Consider the following 21,945-nt stretch of genomic DNA (forward strand, 5'->3'; position numbering starts at 1 on the left):
TTTTAATAATCTGATATATTTTTTATAAAATAATTATTTAATAAAAATAGTTATCACTTATCATAAATTTATAATATAAAATAAATATATTTTATAAAAATTAAAATTTTAAAATATTGTTATTTTTTATTAATATAATAAATGTAAAAAATACATATTATTTTTCAAAATACAGATTTTATAATTTTAATATCATAACTTTAATGTTTTTCATCATCTTTGTTTGTAATTAAATGTTTGATGTAATTATATTTGTAATTTATCTTTAAAATTTTATTTCTATATAAAAATATAGTTGAAGGATAATTTATGCATAAAAATATAAATATTTAATTAAAATTTAAAAATAATTATATTAAAAATTAATGATAATAAAATATGAATAATTAAAATATTAGTTATAATTGTATTAGATATATAATTATAATAAAATAAAATATTCAAAAGTTTAAGAAATATTAAATAAGAAATTAAAAAAAATAATTAAATACATATTAATTAAATATATTTAAATAAAATAAATTTTAAAAATGATAACTAATAAATTTTAAAAAAATAATAAAAAAACATTGTAAATAAAAAAAAGATTTAATAGTATTTAGGTAAAATAAAAATTCTAGGAAAGAGGATAGTATTTGATTTGTATCATATTTCTCATATAATATATTATATATAGACAAATAAATAGAAACTATTAAAATAAAAAAATTAATTTATAATTAAATATTATTTAATTGAAAAATTGTAACAAAAGCATTTAGTAAAATATTTTCTATTTACTTGGTCATTTCAATTAAATGGCAATAAGTTAGCTATAATGATGATGATAATAATAATAAGTATTAATTAATTTTAAAAAAGTGAAATAAAAAGAATATTAAATTACTAACATAAAAAAATAATATATGTTTATGAAATTTTTTAATAAAAATTTCATAATAAAAATAATATAAAATATAATAATGTAACAAAAATATTTATTAAAGATATAAAATAATTTAAGGTTAATTAAGTTATATAATAGTTGATTATTAGATCATAAATTAATTATTAATTTTCTTTAAATTAATAATTATCAATAAACTTTTATTATTATTATTATTATTATTGAGAGTAACATGTGGCAAATAATATTTTTACATAAATAAATTTATAAAAAATAATATAAATAATTTTTAAATATTACATTTGATCATAAAAGATCTTAATTTTTAAAAATTAAATTAAAAAAAATAATAATTTAACTCATAAATATTAAGATAATATTATAAATAATAATAATAATTAAAAAAATAAAAAAATTGAATAATAATTAATATTTATAAAATAATAAAAATAATTTTTAAATATTATATTTAATTATAAAATATCTTATTTTTTAAAATTAAATTAAAAATAATAATAATTTAAATTATAAATATTAAAATAATATTATAAATAATAATAATTAAAAAAATAAAAAAATAAAATAATAATTAATTTAAAAAATAATATTTTTAAAAAGTAACTTGTGATAAACTTTTTATGAAAAGCACTGACATTTTTTTAAGAATACTCCCTTTTTACATACATAGATTTGTTTATTTTCATACAGGAACTCAGCAGACGATTCATTTTTTTACAGAGAGGTTTTGAGTTAGTTTGATTGATAAACTGTGACCGAGAAAGGACCGCAAACCAATAACATGTGGGGCATGTGGGGCTTGCTTCAGAGCTGAACACTTAGCCTAGCCGAAAGGGTATATGATAATACCCCTTTAGATAATATGGCTTGAATCCATGTGTGTATATATATATATATATATATGCATGCAAACTAGCATTTTGAGAAAAAGTTCGACTGAGAGGGAGCCGAGAGAGAGAGAGAGGATTTCAGAAAATCTTATTTTATAACTTAATGGTTAAAGATTGTATTTTGATTGGAATTTCGGTATTTCAAGTGCCTTTAAGTCGGACTGCACATAGTATTGTTAGGAATAAATAATCAAATTATACGTTAAATAATCAAATTCATTGTAAACTTTGATTAAAAAAAACAAAATCATTGTGAAGAAAGACATGTTTAATTTATTATCTTGAAATAAATGCTATGGCTTGCAAGTGCAAACGAAGACGCTTCGTCTTAGATCATTTGCAATTCTAAAAATGATAAAATTTTATAAAATAAAAGATGATATATTACCATTGACCGAAGCTATATGATGATTGTACAGAGTATGTATGTCAGTCCAAAATCCAATTTTAGATCTTAAAATGCAATGTAGAAGAAATGTGACGTTCTAACTGATTTTTCTCTTTGCCATTTTCCTTATATATAATCATCAACAGGAGACGTAGATACCCATCTGAATTTGTGATTGCCAGAGGAACTGGGACAATGGAGAAAGGACTTTCTTGGCCTTGTGAAGATGAGGTAATGATAATAACAAAAAGACATGCTTTGATTGCCTTAGAAATTTAATGGGGTTTGTACTAAGTTGCTTTAAATCTCTGTTTCTTGGTATTGTTCATTTGATCTAATTTTCAAGTTTATGTTTTTGTTATTGAAACTTTGAATGAAAATTTGGCGTTTTAGAAGCCTGCTTTTATTTTCAATTGGAACCGTTTTTGAGGAATTGGGTTCTTGATTTTACAGTTCGTTCTGTTTTTGGCAGCTGAAGGGTTTGAGGAAAATCGTTTCTGCAATGGCTGGGAGACGTCCTGAAGAAGTTCGAGTTGTAGTCTCTCCTTATCGGATTTGTCCTCTGGGTGCGCACATTGATCATCAGGTACCTTTTCTAGGTGTTTATTTGTCTATGATTATTGAATCTTGGGAGGAAAAGCTTGTACTTTTATTCAGTAACGAATATTCCAGGTTCAGTTCAGAAAAAAAAAGGCGGAAAAGCTTGCATTTTTTTTTTTTTTTTTTTAATTTTGATGTCAAGCCTTATGAGGTACTAGCTTTTTGTGCACCTAATTCCACCTCCATGTTCTGGTTAAATGCGGAATATCCATTCTGGGATTAGGGATTGTAAGGAATGAAAATATCACATTGTGGTATAATTCCAGGAAAGCTAGTTGGTGAGGTGGAGAGTAAACCCATTTGCTTCTAGGATTACTGTGGCAAATCAACACCGTTTTACTTATCAATTTATAACATAAAAGTTAATAATGCATTTTAATTTCTGCAGGGTGGAATTGTTTCAGCTATGACAATTAACAAAGGAATACTTCTGGGGTTTGTTCCTTCTGGTGATGCCAAGGTAAAAGTTGTTTAGGTTCATAAACTCTGAAACTTTATGTAGCAGTTACATCTAGACAAATTGGATCAACAAGACAGAGTAGCAAAAAAATGTGAAGTGGCGGTAATTCTCTAAATATCATAGGGTTTAGAGTTTCTGCGATCCTTATGCTACACATCTATTTGTATAATCTATAATTTATAATATAAATAAAGGGACAGATAATGATGGGATTTTGCCTGGAAAAATATAAAATATATCATCGTATTACTAAAATGCTCCGAATTTCCTTTAGCATTAAGATCTCCTAACTACATTTCATTTTATTTCCTTCATTTAACTTCTGATCCTAATTGTTATTGATATATTTCAAGGTTCCTATTTTGATGATATTTTTATTGTTTATTTATTTATGCATATGCAAGTATATATGTATGCATGTTTGCAATTACATATCAAGGGATTTTAATCTAATTCTTTTTATTTGCACTTTTACTTTATTTAGTTTCTTATTATAAATTAATATGTTCTCTATTGTATTTTGATATATGGTCCATAACAAACTTTTTCTCAGCTAACATTGTATGAGACATTTATTTCGTAAGTGCACCAAAAAAAGTATATCTAATTAATTTTTATTGCAATAAATTCACATGTTAAATATCATGAGGTATCACATGCAAAAATCTCAACAGCTTTTGACAATTAAGGGAAAAATTTTAGCTTTACCTACTTAGTTTCACTAAACATTGCTTTTATATACTAATGATGTGAACAAGGATGAATGCACTGCTAACCTTCTATGATATAATAGGTCTGCCTGTAAAAGACAATACAATCAAATTCAGACCGTAAGGGAAAAACAGAGCTTAGTTTAATTTATAGAAAATGGGAGAGACATAGCAAGAGCATCTATTGGTGACTATTTTCTACCTTGAATTAGTGGAATGGAAATAAGATTAAAGAGAAATACAATGCTTGGATATGCATGCATTTCAGTTTTTGCTTTTTGATCATCTTCTCAGACTCAATATGCGTTCAAGTTTTTTACTTTTTCCTTCCATGTGGAATGATGCACAACATTTAGTTGTATTGAGCATGTTGACATAATTGAAGAAACAAGAAAATGTTTGGCTTTTTTTGTCATTATGCCTATTTTAAATTGTGAATTTAATCATTTTGCTCATTTTTTGACAAAAACTCAAAGGGTTCAGGCTAATTCATTCTGCTACCAAAATGTAACAACTGTGACTGGTACCATTATTTAAATATGCTGCAACCCTTGCCACCATTGACATTGATTTTATTGCTGCCGCAACCTACACCATAGTTTACTATTGCCCCTATCTATAGGAAGGCAAACTATCATTATATTATATTATTCTATTTTATTCACTTTTGTAATCAAATATAGGAATGCAATGGTGGTTCTATTCGATTCCTTAAATCATTATGTGATTGGTGATAATCCATTCAACTGTCTTACCAATTATAGCCTAAAATTCATCTTGATATTTAAATTTTGCAGTTGTCATTGAAATTTCTTTTTATTTTTCCTTGTTCAATGTTAATTTTTCCTAAATGGTCCTTGTAGGTTATACTGCGTTCAGGACAATTCAGTGGAGAAGTTAGAATCAGGTAGACAAATCATTGTTGTAATCCTTTCTTAATTTCCCATGCTCTTATAAAGTGTTTCAATAATTCAAGATTTGTGATTTTCATTTCAACATTGCTCTCCCTCTCTCTCTCTCTCTCATACATCACATGTAATCAAGTTGAATATATTATCCTTGAGAAAATAAATTCAATGTGGGAGTGAAACAAACTGCACACTTTAACATTATTTCATTGCCAAGAATTAATTCTCTGAAACATGACCAATGGCTCCTAAATTTTCTTATTTATTGTTTCTAAGAGATGCTTTGCTTATTTGGTTAAAAGGTTCATTATCTATTCTTATTCCAAATTTCCAATATGCATACACCATAAACAAAGAAATACTTACTAGAAATTAAAAGCCTAGTCAACCAATTTCTAATCATACACCATAACCATAATTAAGCAGACCTAAAAAGACAAAACAAACCCTTCAATTGGATAGCTACAGTTCTATAATTTTACATTCTATAATAAACTCTTGGTGGTTCCTATTTAAATAATTAACCATAATACTGAATGCAAGATAAATAGAACTTTTGAAACGAAAAGCATCAAAGTTATTTCTAACTCCTTTTGCACCAGGTGAAATCAAAGAAAAGCTTAATTAAATGTAATGTTTGTTATGGTATATACAATGGGGGCTTAAATGCCAAAGTAGGAAACTATAGAGAAGAGAGAATGATTTTTGTCCTGGTTTTCTTGCATAAGAAAGAGAACCTATACTTTACAATGCTTTCCTAGTAATGTTTGTACCACATATATGATTTACTTGTATTAATTACACTTCTAGCTCTTCTTGGACCTCTATCTGCATCAGTTACTTAAGATGCACTGGAATAGCACTCATAAGTGTGATAACATGTGCCTAGCTTCAGATAGTGTAGGACTGGCCATAACTAATTAACTATTAATGTTGGCTCAAATAAAACCATATCTGAGAATTTGACAAACATTAAATTTATCTGGTAATCCTTAATTTTGTTGCTTAAAAGATAAAGTCTTAATTTTATTGCTTAAAAGATAACGTCACCAAGCAAGAGATTGTAATTGAGTATATGCCTATAATATGCATCAGGGTGCACTTTATAATATGCCTTTTAAATTGAATGAGCCATACCATTCCATGGGTTTTACAGCGTTGATGAAGTACAATACCCAAGACCCATTAGAAAAAACAGTGAGAACCATGCAAGCAATTCTCAAAAACTACAAGAAGATTGTAATTGGGGAAATTTTGCCAGAGGAGCTGTCTATGCACTGCAGAGCAGGGGGTTCTCTATAACTCAGGTTAGGTTATTCTTTGTGTTTTACAAAATTCCCATTGAATTGTCAAGTAGGAGTAATACCTCTTTTAGATAGTTCAATAGAGAACCATTACATTTTATTGGAAGAAATGAATGCAAGAGTTACCCTTTTCTTTCGTTGTCTATGAATAAATATCTTGTTACTTATGGGCTTATAGTTGCATACAATTAATTAATATTGTTCTTTGACAAATTAAGATACATTTAATGTTTGCTAAATACTGCATGCTAAAACTAGATAAGTACCTTAGATGGTTTGTTTGAATCTGTTCTGAAAGCATGTGTGGATTAATTTACAATTGCTATTGTATTCATTACAGGGCGTCATAGGGTACATTAGTGGTTCCGAAGGTTTTGACAGTTCTGGCCTTAGTTCTTCTGCTGCTGTAAGTGTGCTTGTTATTGCTTTAGTTTGTGCTAATAAATCAACACTTTCTTTTTATTGAAAAGGAAATTATATTGAAAGAAAAGCACATTGAGGGGTTTTTCTTTTCTTTTGTGATAATTAATAATTCTCTTTTGAATAAAAAAAATCCTTGAAATGCAATTATCTATCGAATTTCATTAGATTAAATAAAAGCTTAAAACCCTAGACTTTCATCTATGGTTCCATCCAATTCAAATATTTATTTGTTAATGAAATAATCCCTCTTCAAATAGAACTGTATAATCACAGGGTTGGACTAATGGGGTTGTATAGTTGACAATTCTATTATTATTATTATTATTATTATTATTATTATTATTATTATTATTATTAATTCTAAGCAAATTCTCATGTTTGGTTTATCTTGCTTGGTTTTGAAGTTGCATTTCTCAGAGAGAATGGAGCAATTGGGAAGTAATAATACACCTGATGCAGACAATGAGGAGCTGAAGAAATATCAAATTTAAATACCTGAGAAACTTACAATTATCTTTAGATTTAATGTAGGAAATTGGGGTATTATTGAGTAAAACAGGAACCCTAAACACTAATGGTACTTCCGAACTAAGAAAATAAACCTAACCAGTTAAGGAACAGCAATTGCAATAAGTATTTTATAAAAACATAATTATAAACTATTTTTTGATTCCCTGCATCACTTATCCAGAGGGAGTGAATTTTGAGTTGAAGTCAAAACTAAGGAAGGTTTGATTTGCTTGGGAACACCTACTGTAGATTTACTTGTTCTGGCAACTGTACTCATTGGATCCCAACCATTACTAAGCTTACTAATAGTGGCAATTTTATCTAAAAGAATTTGCATATATAAGAGAAGATTAGGGAGTCTGCGAAATATCTTTTACTACATTTAATGGTTGTATTATAGCTTTACTAATATGATTTTCACGCTATTTCAATGCAGTTGGTTAATTATTGAACTATTTATATCCATACAATTTGACATGGGATGTTTAGTAATAAGCAGGGCAGCTTGGCCTATTGGCTTAATGTATTTTACTTGCGCCAAAGAGAACTATCCAAGCTTTCAATGCGATAGAAGCTGAATTCTTTTTTTGAACACTTTTTTTTTTGTAATTTTATTTTCTCACTTCCTTTAAAGATTTCAAGGCTAAACCACCTATAACAATTGGTCAGTTTCTCTATGTATTGGTCCCTTTTGAAATTTCACAAAGCCTCAAATTGCAAAAGAAACATACTTTATTGATGATTTTTTGTACAGTACTAATCCATACAGTTACATGTGACAGGTTGGAGTTGCTTATCTATTGGCTTTGGAAAGTGCGAATAACTTAACTATACCTCCTACTGAAAATATTGAATATGACAGGTGGGTATTTGCATTTACTTGATGATGGGTTTTATTTGCAATTCTATTGGTGAATCTACTTTATAGATCTTTTTCTTTTTGAACTTTGAACCCAAACACCCAGTGTGAAAATCCACCCCATACTCCCGTCTTCTTCCTGTAGGTAGATAGATGAAGATTTATTTATTTATTTATTTATATGAGATTGGCAAAAATAGAGAGATACCTGTTTTTAACATGAAATAGTGTGATTGGTGGCCCATGTACAGAGAACCTTGGCTGCTCTTCGATAACCTCCTTATTTAGTTCTAATAATTCTATATGTAAGACACTATGACGTGCAAATTTTTTGTTTGAACCTTCCTAAATGTTGTGTTTGCTTTTCTTTGTGAAAATATTGAATGTGAATGGTGGGATTCTTAGATGTTGCATTTACTGGATGATATTCTTTACTTGCATCTCGTGTTGGTGACTACAGATTATCTTATTTGAACTTTGAATCCAGTATTCCAGCGTGAAAGTCCATCCTTTTTTATCTCCTCCAAGTAAATGAGATTTTTTTATTAAAGAGGTTGGCAAAAATGAAGAAAAAAAAACTATAAGATTTTTATTAAACAAATTGGCAAAAATAAAGGATGAAAAAATCTATATGTAACATGAAATATCTTGACTAGTGACCAAAGTAGAGTGAGAACTTTAACTGCTTCTTGATGGCCTCCTTATTGGGTTATGATCTTGAGCCACAAAAGGATCATTGTGATTATAAAGAAGATTGTGGATAGTGGAAAATCCCAAGGGAAGCTTGGAGAGTGGAAGTAGGCAAGTTATTGCTGCACTGCTATAAATCTATGTGGATTTCTTTCTTTACCATATATGCTTGCTTGATGTTTATACTTCACCCAATTGGCCCCTCTCTTGGTTTGCCATCTTGAACCAACAAAACTGAAACTGATTTTTGGTTTGGTTGAAGATAAAAAATGTGATAGATTTCGTGAATTGATTAGTGACTGTGGTGATGCATTTCAAGAATGGGTTTCAGGTTGCTGCAGTTAGGGTTTTTGATTATTGGTAATTGAAGGGAGCAAACAATTTCTTATTGCTTTTGAGGTTGATTAGATCTATGGAATGTGAAGGTTTTTTTTTTTTTTTTTTCCTTTTTATTTTGGTGACTGTTAATTCATGATTGAGACAAAGTTGTGATGGCCAATTTGTTGGCACGGTGTGAAGAGGAGGGTAGGGGGAGATTGAGGTGGTGAAGGGCTGTAAGGCATGGTGATTGGAGTTTTGTTTGATTGGTGATGGGGCTGCTAGGTGGTGGTAGTGTGACTGTGTTGCGTAAGGGAGATAGTAGGAAGGCAGTGTAGCTGAACTTTTTGGTGTTGGTGAGAAGGGGGTCATTTGTTGGTTGCAGTCAGGAACAGGGATTGTGGTTATCAAGGGATAAAGAGAGAGAGACCCGGGGGAGGGATCTAGTCAAGGTGGAACTCCTAGTAAGTTTTGAAAGTTGGCCAGGAACAGGGATTGTGGGTATCAAGGGATAAAGAGAGAGAGACCCGGGGGAGGGATCTAGTCAAGGTGGAACTCCTAGTAAGTTTTGAAAGTTGGCTGAGCTTGCCACATAGGCTTCAAGCTTGCATTGATACATACCCTTGACCGGTTGCCCGCAATTGCTAACAATTATAAAATGCAAAGCCAAAATTGGTGAAACTAAAATAATTGGCTAAATTGAGAACTTGCACAAAGTTCAAGAAAATATTAGAAAATCAAATAAACTTCTCATAAAAGAAATTAATTTTTTTCCAAATTGTTCTTTGTGTGCCCTACTGTTTATTAGAAGTATTCTGGATTCCTCTTAGAAGTATGATCAGAATCCCTGTTTGAAGTATCAATTGGTCAAATTGTGTCATGAATGTGACTTTTTGTTAAGAACTTTTGCTACCTAATTCATGCCACCTAGGTGCTTGGCTAAGATATTTTATTGGCATTTTATTGTCCTATGCATTTTAAAAAACTAAGAATTTCTAAATACTGACCTTCTGAAAATGCAGGGTGATTGAAAATGAATACTTTGGCCTGAGAAATGGCATACTGGATCAATCAGCAATATTGCTTTCAAGACATGGTTGCCTAACGTGCATGGACTGCAAGGTATTGGTTGAATGATTTTGGCTATAAGATGCTTTTGGCTATAACTAGTCCTTAACGCATACCCTTTAGTAATATTTTAGTTATTTTCTAAATTTTGATTATATTTGCTCAGTTTGCCTGATGGGCGTGTCATAGCTTGAGTGTCACAAAATTTCATGGCTGCACACTGCCAATATTTTCTAATTAAGTGTTGGTTTAAGTTGAATGAAATCCTATTGGCATATTGAAGTGTGATGTTATTTTATTTCCTTTTTTTTTTTTTTATAAACATTGGATATATGCCCCAGATAAAGGTTTAATTTACAAAAACTCCTCTAGGCACTTTGGTTCTCGAGTTTTATAGAAACTTGATATTATCATTTTCTAGAGAAAAAGATGCATAAATCCTTTTAAAGGGATGATGCTTTTTCAACTCTCTCAAAATGCAATCTATTCCAAGCATGTGTGCCATGGGATTATGGGGCATATATATATATATATATATATACACATGTGTGTGTGTGTGTGTGTGTTGCCATGAAAAATGTAAATCAACCAGAAATACAGATTTTTCATATTTTACCCTCCTAATAATACTACCGCACGAAATATTTGTTTTGAACCAAAACTAAGCTGTTTCTTAACCTAATTTAGCTAAAAAGGACTGAAATGTTGATTTTTATAAAATTCAAACATCACATTATCTAATTTTGAAAAGGGGAGGACCGAGGTGTATATTAGGCTAGATGCTCTCTTTTTTTTTTTTGTAATTTCCCCCCGTGTAAATGATGTTATAATACAATTGATTCACATCATAATGGGTTTGTCTCTCTCCTAGGAAACTAAGTCTGATTAAAAAAGAAACACATAAAGAGAAATTATGTATATGGTTATGGGGAGACATGTCTCTGCATCCATGAGTTCAGTCTTTAACACATCACTACATCAGCATATCACGTAGACTAAAAGGAAGCCCTAAGTAAGACATTATTAATTGGACTTGATAGTTTTTTTTTTAATTGTTGTTGGGTTTAAATGAATGTGAAACTGATATAGATTGCATTTTCATGGATGTTATAGAGTTGAATTTGGCCTTTTGGTCCTTTCTCTGTGTGTTCGTTTGTTTTAGTGGCATCTATTAATTTTTACAGATTTTTTCATGCTAATTATTGCATTTTAATCTGATTTCTTCATTTAATTAATTCTTATATTGAAAATACACTGGAAGCTGCTTTGTTTATGAAAATTAGGTGTTGTTCTTGTACTATGTCTCATCAGTCTAATTTGGCATCTGTAGACTAAAGAGCACAAGCTTATTCGTCCATTGAAGTTGCAGAAATTCTACAAAATATTAGTGGCATTCTCAGGCCTTAGGAATGCTTTGACCAACAACCCTGGATACAATTGTCGGGTTGCAGAGTGTCAACAAGCTGCAAGATTTCTACTAAAGTATGATTCTTTTCCCTTAATAAGAATTAAATGGTCAATAGATCTTTTACTATTGTCTGTATAATTTGTTCTGCTTAACGTGCTTGAGGTATCTTTTGAACATTCTGAAACTATGATTATAATGACCCAATTTTGGTTGTAAATAGTTCTGAACTATGATGCATCAAATTATAAATAATTAACTTGCTTGAGGTATCTTTAGAACATTCTGAAACTATTGATTATTATGACCCAATTTAGGTTGTAACTAGTGCTGGACTATGATGCCTCAAATTATAAATAACCACCACCAATCTCGTGCTAATTCACTTGTCTAACTGCGAATCTAGTTTGTTAGTCCAAATTGTGTTTTAGGAGAATTTAGGTTTCTTGATTCTAATTGACAGTAGAATAAATTATGGTTTTCAATTTTTCTTTTTTTTTTTTTACCACAAGTTGATTAGATGGACAAGACGAGTAAAAAAATGTCATGACAAGATCAAGTTCAGAAGCAGAACACAGAGCCATATTTCATTCAAAATGAGAGATAATGTAAGCCTTTTATAAGGGAAATGAGATTTATGTGCACATAGTATAAAGGCACAAGGGGTATATGCCTTGTGCCTCAAACCCTAAAAGGTAAGTTACATTCCTAAGGTCTATGCCTTATCGTCAAGGCATGCCCTTAAGCAAGGTGCCTAGGTGTGCCTCTGTGATGTTTAAGATTACAGCTGATTTTTATTTTTCTTTTTATTTATTTATTTATTTATTTATTTTTTGGTCTTGAAATCACAACATTTGATCCAATTTTATAAGTGACCTTACCATGAGATCACACACACGAATCAAATTAAAAAAAAAAGGGTGCTTTAGTTGCTGTCAAATGACTGTTGTTTGACAAAGGGGGAAGAATATATTTTCTTATGGATTCTACAGCACTAAATTAAGTTTGTTATCTCCCCTCCTCCATTAGGGGTGTGCAATCGGTTGGTTTGCTTCAAACTGAACTGATTATAGTAAGGGTTATTTTAGGACAGGCCTTATTCCAAGATGAAGTCAACATACAAAAGTAGATTGCATGGATGATCTAAAATCATGCAATTCGTAAGTTTCTTCTTCTCTGCTTCTTTATGTGCCACATTTGATGGAGTTGGTGATTGTTACATACTATAGAAGAAAGTATAATAGTAATAGGATGGGGAATATTGGAGGGAAAGGAGCTAGAGTGTATAACTGATTCTGTAACAGAATTGGTAACTGCTATGTTTGACTTTAGAGAGAGTAGTTACTGAGTTGAGATATAAATTCTCAACAAGCTAATCTTGTAGATCCATTCAAGAATCACCACAGAAATAATAATTCTCAATTCTCTCTCAACTATCTCTCTATTCTCTCTCTCTCTCTTCTCTAATTTTCTCTACTTCTCTTATAATTCTCTGTTAGGGTTCCTTAACCCTAACATTTGGTATCAGAGCTATCAGATCCAAGAATCAGTGGGTAATTGGTTCCTGGAAGTCGGAAATATGACTAGATCAGTTGTAGTGAGTCCGGAGATGGTGAAGATTGCTGAGCTGGAAGAACAAGTGAGGAATTTGCAAGAAGTTTCTCAGAATCTGCAAGAAGTGGCTTCAAGAACTGCTGGAGATCTGAAGGAATTTAAAGAAGATATGATGAAGAATACTGAGGGTCAGAATGTTATCTTGGAGGAATTGCGAGCCTACATGAGTGCTGGAAGGAGTAAGGAAGTTAGTAATTCTGGGGAAAGTGAAAGTAGATCTGAAAATGTTGGATTTCAGTCAGTCTTGGGAAATGGGATGGGTTTATTACCTAACCCTATAAGGATCCAGAATTTACAGAATATAGGTAACCCTAATAACCTTGAAAATTTTTCTTTTATAGAAGGTATGCCATAGATTTTGCCCAAGATAGAGTTGGTTACTTTTGATGGGAAAGAACCTACGGCTTGGTTGAGAAGGTGTGAAAAATATTTTGAGATCTATAAGGTTCCTATTGATCAAAACGTACCAATAGCGAGCCTGTTTTTGGTGGATAGGGCTGATGCATGGTTCCATAATTGAAATAGGGGTGGAGTACATTCTTGGGAAGAATTTGAGAAGGGAATTTGTAGCAGATTTGGGGATGAAGGGCTAGAGGATTTAGTAGAGGGTTTTATGAAACTGAGGCAGGAGGGATCTTTAGAGGAATATCAAGATGAATTTGAGGAATTAAGAATAAGAATTGAGAGATTAATGCGTGAATTTGGTGAATCTTTATTTTCTGTCTGCTTTTATGGGGGGTTTAAAGGATGAAATTAGGTTGGTTGTTAGAATGATGAAGCCTGTTTCCTTATCTCAGGCTATAGAAGTAGCTAGGCTTCAAGAACAAGTGTTGGAAGTCAGTAAAAAGCCTAAGAATACAAGCAATTTTTCCAAACCTTTTAGAAGCCAATCTACTGTCCTTTAACTCCATATCAGACTAATTACCCAAACCAGTATGCCAAGCCATATCAGACCTATCAAAACCCTCCAAGACCACCAAATTTTGACAAACCCAGCCTTACAACAATTAAAACTCAGTCCAGTACCAACTCACCCAATCCACTGCCTGTTTCTACTTTATCTTCAGTATATAAACCAACAAATTCTTTTTCAAGCCCTGCTAAGAATCAGCCTAAACCATGTTACAGATGTGGGGACATGTATTTTTCAGGGAATCAATGTAAGCAGAAATCATTAAATGCAATTTGTGCCGTGGAGAAGGATGAGGATGGAGGTGAAGAGGAGTGGTTTGAAGCAGGAATGGAGATGGGGGAAAGGGAAAATATGGAAGACAATACTCTGTCAGTTCATGCACTGGAAGGTAGTCATGGCATTGATACAATAAGGATGTTGGGGCTTCATAAAAACAGGCAATTGGTGATATTAATTGACAGTGGTAGTACCACCAGTTTCCTTGACAAAAGAATAGCTAAAGAATTGAAATTGGAGTTGGTTTCAACACTATACACTGCTATTACAGTGGCAAATGGGAGGAAGTTAGGGTGTGATTTACAATGTCAGCAATTTAAATGGAAAATGAACAATAATGAGTTTAATTTTGATTTGAAGATCTGGAATTAGGGGGTTTTGATATGATATTAGGAGTGGATTGGTTAAAAAAGCACAATCCAGTACTATTTGACTTTGAGGCATCAACAATTACTATTACTGTGGAAGGAAGATCAGTAGTTTTGCATGGCATTGGAGAGGGTAAGCTGCAGTCTAGGCTTTGGTATTCTGCCAATATATTGAGGAAAGATGGTAAGAATTTTCAGACTCCTTTGTTCTGTGTTATGCATTCTGACCACTCCTTGCTATCAGCTACTTCCAATTTTGGGTGTGATGAGAAACTGCAACAATTACTCCAGAAATATAACAGCATTTTTCAAGAGCCTCGAGGGTTACCACCTTTTAGAAGTCACAATCATGCTATTCCTCTACAGCATGATGCTCAGCCTGTTAATATTAGGCCTTACAGATGCCCCCATTACCAGAAGACAGAGATTGAAACATTGATAAAAGATATGCTCTCCTCTTCCATCATTCAACCTAGCACTAGCCCCTATTCTTCTCCTGTTCTTTTAGTGAAGAAGAAAGATGGGACATGGAGATTTTGTGTTGACTATAGGAGACTTAATGACTTGACAGTTAAGGATAAGTTTCCAATCCCTATTATTGATGATTTGCTAGATGAATTGCATGGGGCTGTGATCTTTTCTAAGATAGATTTGAAGGCTAGTTACCTTCAAATAAGGATGAAGGTGGATGATATTCCTAAGACTGCTTTTAGGACACACCATGGGCATTTTGAATTTAAAGTGATGCCTTTTGGCCTCACTAATGCTCCTGCTACATTTCAGGCCTTAATGAATCACATTTTCCAACATTTCTTAAGGAAATTTTTACTGGTATTTTTTGATGATATCTTGGTCTATAGTAGGGATATGAAGAGTCATTTGGAGCATTTGGGACAAGTGTTTGAGGTGCTGCAGGCCCAACATCTTTTTGCTAAACAATCTAAATGTTTCTTTGGGCAAGCTGAAATTGAATATCCTGGGCATATCGTCTCAAGACAGGGGGTTGCTACTGATCCAAAAAAGGTTGCTGCTATGGTAAACTGACTTGTTCCTACTTCAGTCAAGGATCTCAGGAGTTTTTGGGACTTACAGGCTATTATAGGAAATTTATAAAAAACTATGGGGTTATTTGTCAGCCTCTAACTGAACTATTAAAGAAGGATTCATTTCACTGGAATGCTATTGCTCAAAAGGCTTTTGAGAAGCTTAGGGAATTAATGTCTACAGCTCCAGTTTTAGCTCTGCCAGATTTTTCTAAGCCATTTGTAATTGAGACAGATGCTAGTAATTGGGGAATGGGAGCAGTGTTGCAACAGCAAGGGCATCCTATTGCCTTCATTTCTAAGGCTTTGGGACTAAGAGTGAGGCTTTATCTGTGTATGAGAAGGAATTGCTAGCTATCACTTTTACAGTAAGTAAATGGAGAAATTACCTAGAACAGGGTCAATTCTTTATTAAAACTGATCATGAAAGTATAAAATACTTACTTGAGCAGAGGTTACATACTAATTTGCAGCAGAAGGCTATTTCTAAATTGTTGGGATTGAACTATAAGATACTGTATAGGAAGGGAATTGAAAATAAAGTGGCAGATGCGTTGTCAAGGAGGCCTGCAGACTTCCATTCTTGTGTTATTCAATCTGTGGTAGTTCCTGCTTGGATGCAGCAATTGGTGGAAAGTTATGAAGGGGATGATAAAGTTAGAGAGTTAATTCAGAAGCTCTCTTTGGACCCTAATGCTGTTGCAGGCTATTAGTTGAAGAATGGTGTCCTATATTACAACCATAGGCTGTATGTAGGGAATTCTACAACTTTGAAGCATACTTTATTGCAAACTTATCACAATTCTGCTGTGGGAGGACATTCAGGGGTTAATGTCACTTATTTGAGATTGAAGAGGTATTTCTTTTGGCCTGGTATGTTGAAAGAAGAGATGGAATGGGTAAAATCTTGTGATGTATGTGCAAAATGTAAGGGTGAAACATGCCCTTATCCAAGGAAGTTGCAGCCTCTTCCCATTCCTTCCTAAGCTTGGCAAGAAATTTCTATGGATTTTATTGAGGGTCTCCCAAAGTCAAGAGATAAAGACACTATATTGGTAGTAGTTTGTAGATTGACAAAGGTGGCACATTTTATCTCTCTGTCCCATCCTTATACAGTAGCATCAGTAGCTCATGTTTTTCTGGATACTGTCTTTAAACTTCATGGGGTTCCTCAAGTAATTACTTCAGACAGAGATAAAGTCTTCACAAGTCTATTCTGGCAGGAATTATTCAAGTGTTTGGGGGTTAAATTGGCTATGAGTTCAGCTTATCACCCTTAATCAGATGGTCAAACTGAAAGGGTGAATCAGTGTATTGAAGCCTATTTAAGATGTATGGTTCACTTGAAACCTGCAACATAGGTGGACTGGTTATCCCTAGCAGAGTGGTGGTATAATTCTTCATTTCATAGTGCCATCAGAATCTCACCTTTTGAGGCTCTATATGGGTATGCCCCTCAATTCTTGCCTATGTTTCCTTTTGATGGTGTGAAGGTAGGAGTTGTAGATACCTTCATCCATGACAGGCAGCAGCTTAGTTCTCTTCTCCAGGCCAATTTGCAACAGGCTCAGAACAGGATGAAGCAGCAAGCTGACAAGGGTAGATCTGAAAGGGAATTTTCTGTTGGAGATTGGTTATATCTGAGATTGCAACCTTATAGGCAAACCTCAGTGGCACTGAGGCAGAATTTGAAATTATCTGCTAAGTTTTATGGGCCATTTCAAGTAATTGCTAGAATGGGCAAGGTGGCTTACAAGTTACAATTGCCATCTTCTTCTACAATTCATCCCGTTTTTCATGTTTCAATGTTGAAAAGAAGGATTGGTGAGGGCATCACTTCAATTTCTGAATTGCCTATTCTGCAAGAAGATCAGTTTGTAGTTTTTCCTGAGAAAGTATTACAGACCATAGTGGTTTTCAGGGGAGATTAGAAGGTAGAACAAGGACTTATTAAGTGGTTTCAATTGCCTGAAGAGGACGCCACCTGGGAGGATAGAAGTTTTATCACTGCTCAATTTCCAGAACAGCCACTTTCTTGGGGACAAGAAAGTGCTGAAGGAAGGGGTATTGTTACATACTATAGAAGAAAGTATAATAGTAATAGGATGGGGAATATTGGAGGGAAAGGAGCTAGAGTGTATAACTGATTCTGTAACAGAATTGGTAACTGCTATGTTTGACTTTAGAGAGAGTAGTTACTGAGTTGAGATATAAATTCTCAACAAGCTAATCTTGTAGATCCATTCAAGAATTACCACAGAAATAATAATTCTCAATTCTCTCTCAACTATCTCTCTATTCTCTCTCTCTCTCTTCTCTAATTTTCTCTACTTCTCTTATAATTCTCTGTTAGGGTTCCTTAACCCTAATAGTGTGCTCTTTGGTTGATCCCACTTTCATATGCGCTCCTCATGCCAAAACTGGCGAGGTTAAAGGTTAGATTGAAGTACAGAAAAAATGAAGAATTGAGTGCATACTTCACATTACCAAATTATTGCAATGATGGAGATGCCATTTACGGTAATGAGGTGTTTGACTAGCTAAAACCTAAGTACTGTAGTGAATATCTTGGCTTCATTGAGTAGAATTATGGCGTAGGTTAGAGGCTGTGTCTTGGTCTTAAACCTTAATGAATTGCATATGAACTTACTGTAACCTTGACTAATCATCTGAGAGGATGAATAAAAGATGTTGAATTTGGTGGTATCATTTATCATTCCATCGGATAATTGAATTTGAATCCCATCTACTTGCATATTCCATCTAATAGGATGTTCATGAATGGTATGATTTGTTCAATTAAGTTGACATGATCTTTCATAACCAGTCAAGATCATTTTACAATTTTCTTTGTTCCTTTCTTACAGAAAATGGTAGCATAATCAAATAGCATAAAGCATAAAGCATCATTAATACTTGTACTGATAGATTAATATCGATTTGGCTTTTAAGTTCACTCTCTCTTTTATTTTTCAACATTATCTTAATTTCATATCACATGAGTTTGGATTTTTTTTTTTTTTTTTAGATTTTCATGAAATGAATATACAAGTTCTAATTAAAGGTTATATTTTTCTGACATGACGTCTGATCTTCAGAGCTTCTGGAAATGAAAACATGGAGCCTTATCTATGCAATGGCTAGTATCTGAACTTTCTTCTCCACTTCAATTTCATTAGTCTTTATTATTACTTGCATCATAACTTTGATTCATCCTCCTTTGTTCCCCTCTCTGTGTTCAAACAGTTGAGCCAGAGGCATATGAAATGTACAAGGTAATTGAATTACCTCTCCCTTTGTTGTTTATCATCTATTGAAACTAGAAATGATATTTTTTGATAAAAGAACATAAATGTATTCATGGCAACTGTTTGTTGAATAGGTTGGTTTTCTGCTTATTTTTCTTATGATTTTTTTTTTGTTTCTTTTTTTTTTTTTTCCGAATTCAAGTGTTCTGTTTTATTTCTTCTAATTCATTTATCTTGTTTTACATCATTTTGCAATTTTTTTAATGAAAAGTATAAAGCTAAGAACCATGTTGTGAACTTAAATTGGTCAAGTAATTTTACATTTTATTTATTCGTAATTTATTTTCATTTCATTCTTCTTTGCATTTGCAGGGCAACTTGGAACCCCTTCTAGCCAAAAGAGCAGAACATTATTTTTCAGAAAATAAGCGGGTTATCAAAGGCATTACTCTGTCATCACATTTGCATAAATTCTTTGGCACACTTACTATATCTTTCTTTATTTATATATTTATCAATTTCAACTTACAGCTAGATATATACCATAATTATTTCAGGTCTTGAAGCTTGGGCTTCTGGCAACTTACAAGAATTCGGAAAGCTCATTTCAGCCTCTGGTTTAAGTTCTATTCAGAACTATGAATGCGGTATAACAGATAACTATTGGTTTTATTTGTTGTCTACTGTCCCCCAACCCCTTCACATCCTCTCTGCAAAGAGGGAGGGGTGTGTGTGTGTGTGTGTGTGTGTGGCATTTCCAATGCACAAGGCGCTATGCTTTGTGAGGTCAGGTGAAGGTTATCTATACTATGCAATGTTCCTACTGTTTTCTTGCAGAGTTTCTTCAACTTGAATCCATGACCTTCCAGTCAAAGAGGAGCAACATTTCTTATTACAACACCAAACAAAACTTGCAACACACATAGACAAATAATTAACACTCGTAATTATTTATATGTGCACGATGCAAGTTTTGTTTGGTGTTGTAACAAATAACAAGTAAAAAAAAAAAAAAAAACACACACACACACACACACACACGCATATATATATTATCAACGTCATGTATAACTTTTATGCCCTGTACTAGCATTGTTAAGATCCTGTTAAGGATGCCTGTATAGGCTGGAATTACTTTCGCCTGTGTTTCTAAAGTTAAACCAAACAGGCTGATTTTCTGGTTACACAACCTGGAAAAATAAGAACCAGTTGCCGGGATCTAGTTTTACCACCTTAACTAGAGTTGTTTCAGAGTTGGAAGTTGGAATTCATGGTTTTTAACCTGTAATTGCCATTGGCATGTGACCGATGTAGTACCATTTATGCTATGTTGATTGTTTAGGCTGCGTGCCACTGAAACAACTGTACGAGATTCTTCTGAGGGCTCCTGGTGTATTTGGGGCACGGTTTAGCGGTGCTGGATTTAGAGGCTGTTGTGTTGCATTTGTAGATGCTGATTTTGCAGAAGAGGCTGCTTCTTTTGTTAGGGAAGAGTATCTTAAGGCTCAACCTGAATTGGCTAGTCAACTCAACCCAAACTCAGCAGTGATAATATGTGAAGGAGATGACTCTGCTCGTGTAATGCAACAGAAGTGAATAAACTACTCGGCCATTTATTGCATTAATTCTTTGATTCTCTTGAATGTCCCTGGTTGCAAGCTGATCGCAACCAATACAAGGGTTCTGGTAATGCCAAAAGGATGACTACAAATCATATGTAATAATTACTGTGTTCATCAAGTAAATGTGGAATTCATTTCCATTAGTTAATGAATTCTTGGTTTTGTGAATAACCTCTCCTGTGTTTCTCTTTAACCTTAGATATTATTTCAGTTACACATGGGTTCTTAGATCAACAATATCCTCCAATACAGTATGCAGGGGCTGCAAAATGCCGCTGAGGGCTCAGCATCGATCACATTATTGACATCATTTTTTTCTTCTGGTTCTTTGGATCCGGGATATACTTGGTCAGGTCACACATCGATTGAGACAAGATCCTTCCCTGCGCATCAGCAATAGCTGTACAATTTAGCATGGCCGCACACTGGACTCCATAAAGAATGCCCATCGCTTCAGCTAAAGCAGTATCCCCAAGAACATTCAATCACTTGCAGGCTGAGAATTAAATACATGTATCAGCACGTGGATTCTGGATATTCTGCATAGAAGCCGAACTATAGAACCAAATACCTCATCACTTACGATCTAAATACCACATAACATAAATATCTGCATTTTTTTTCTTTGACACGACAAAGAATTCTTGCACTAAAATATAGATGAAAAACATAGAGAATAACGTGCATTAGAAGAAAAATATAGAGAACAATTATCTCAATAAAATTTATCCCAAAAACATAAAATTTTTTAACTTGCTATTTCACTTGACAAGGAGATCAAGCAAGCATATACCGTGCACGCTGCAATTCCTGCTTCATGCTCTCGACTTCTACCCTCAGAGCAGGAAATTGTTGCAAGTCTGCATTATACCTAGCCAAATCTTGAGTCATTCCTCGCATACGACCTCTATGTTCTTGCCTCACATCACTAAGGTCCTAATATCAGCAAAAATGTGATGAAGCTCACCGTGCATAGCCTCCACCTTTCGAAGATCTGCCTCCAACTTTAGAGACTTCTCGTGCAATTCCCTTCTCTGCATATCCTTCTCCACATGCAATGAATCTGCAAAATGTGTCATCCATTGCAACTCATGCTGGGCAGCTTCCAGTTCGTGCTTAAGTGCAACATGGGTTGCAGCTAGCCGCTGGTTATCAGCCAACAAACCTTGAATGTCTTGATTTTGGGCAGCAAGACACTCCTCCATTGTTGCAGGATGAGAAGGAAGCTGCCTGGGATCTATCCGATATTGGATTTCTCTTTTTTCCTCCAGTAGGACTGGATGGGGTCGCATTGTTCCAAGCCCTCTGCCAAAGTGTGATTCATGGATGGCAGGCGGTAGGCCAGCATGAGGTAAGCCTTTCAGAGGAAAAGGAGGCCCACGATTTCTCCTGGAGATTCTCTCTTAAAGATTCAATGATCTTAA

General features: G+C 33.2%; 1 protein-coding gene and 1 pseudogene across 3 annotated transcripts; one reads left to right on the forward strand and one right to left on the reverse strand.

The window, feature by feature from the left end:
- The first annotated feature begins 2,053 nt into the window (after window positions 1-2,053).
- LOC110664889 (galacturonokinase) lies at window positions 2,054-20,692 on the forward strand. Of its 3 annotated transcripts, none has more exons than XM_058135955.1 (15): window positions 2,054-2,218; window positions 2,329-2,413; window positions 2,655-2,768; window positions 3,171-3,242; window positions 4,816-4,859; window positions 6,017-6,167; window positions 6,505-6,570; window positions 7,880-7,959; window positions 9,987-10,086; window positions 11,363-11,514; window positions 18,750-18,790; window positions 18,898-18,926; window positions 19,272-19,341; window positions 19,457-19,546; window positions 19,737-20,692. In XM_058135955.1, exons 1-15 carry the CDS (start codon window positions 2,199-2,201, stop codon window positions 19,823-19,825), a joined length of 1,203 nt encoding a protein of 400 aa, XP_057991938.1. In that variant the 5' UTR covers window positions 2,054-2,198; the 3' UTR covers window positions 19,826-20,692. The 3 variants fall into 3 exon arrangements, with proteins under 3 accessions (XP_057991938.1, XP_057991937.1, XP_057991936.1); XM_058135954.1 differs by having other exon boundaries at window positions 2,060-2,214; window positions 20,242-20,692; XM_058135953.1 differs by having other exon boundaries at window positions 2,064-2,218; window positions 20,242-20,692.
- Window positions 20,493-21,924, reverse strand: LOC110648335 (protein FLX-like 1; annotated as a pseudogene).
- Between the last annotated feature and the right edge of the window lie 21 nt (window positions 21,925-21,945).

Source organism: Hevea brasiliensis, chromosome 15 (genome assembly GCF_030052815.1).
Source record: "Hevea brasiliensis isolate MT/VB/25A 57/8 chromosome 15, ASM3005281v1, whole genome shotgun sequence".
NCBI lineage: Eukaryota > Viridiplantae > Streptophyta > Magnoliopsida > Malpighiales > Euphorbiaceae > Hevea > Hevea brasiliensis.

Bases quoted from the DNA above. Each gene is read 5' to 3' on its own strand.
- LOC110664889 (XM_058135953.1), top strand. From the start codon at position 2,199: ATGATGATTGTACAGAGTAT. The intron at 4,860-6,016 runs GTAGACAAATCA...TGGGTTTTACAG, and splicing joins AGTGGAGAAGTTAGAATCAG to CGTTGATGAAGTACAATACC. The intron at 11,515-18,749 runs GTATGATTCTTT...TCTGATCTTCAG, and splicing joins GCTGCAAGATTTCTACTAAA to AGCTTCTGGAAATGAAAACA.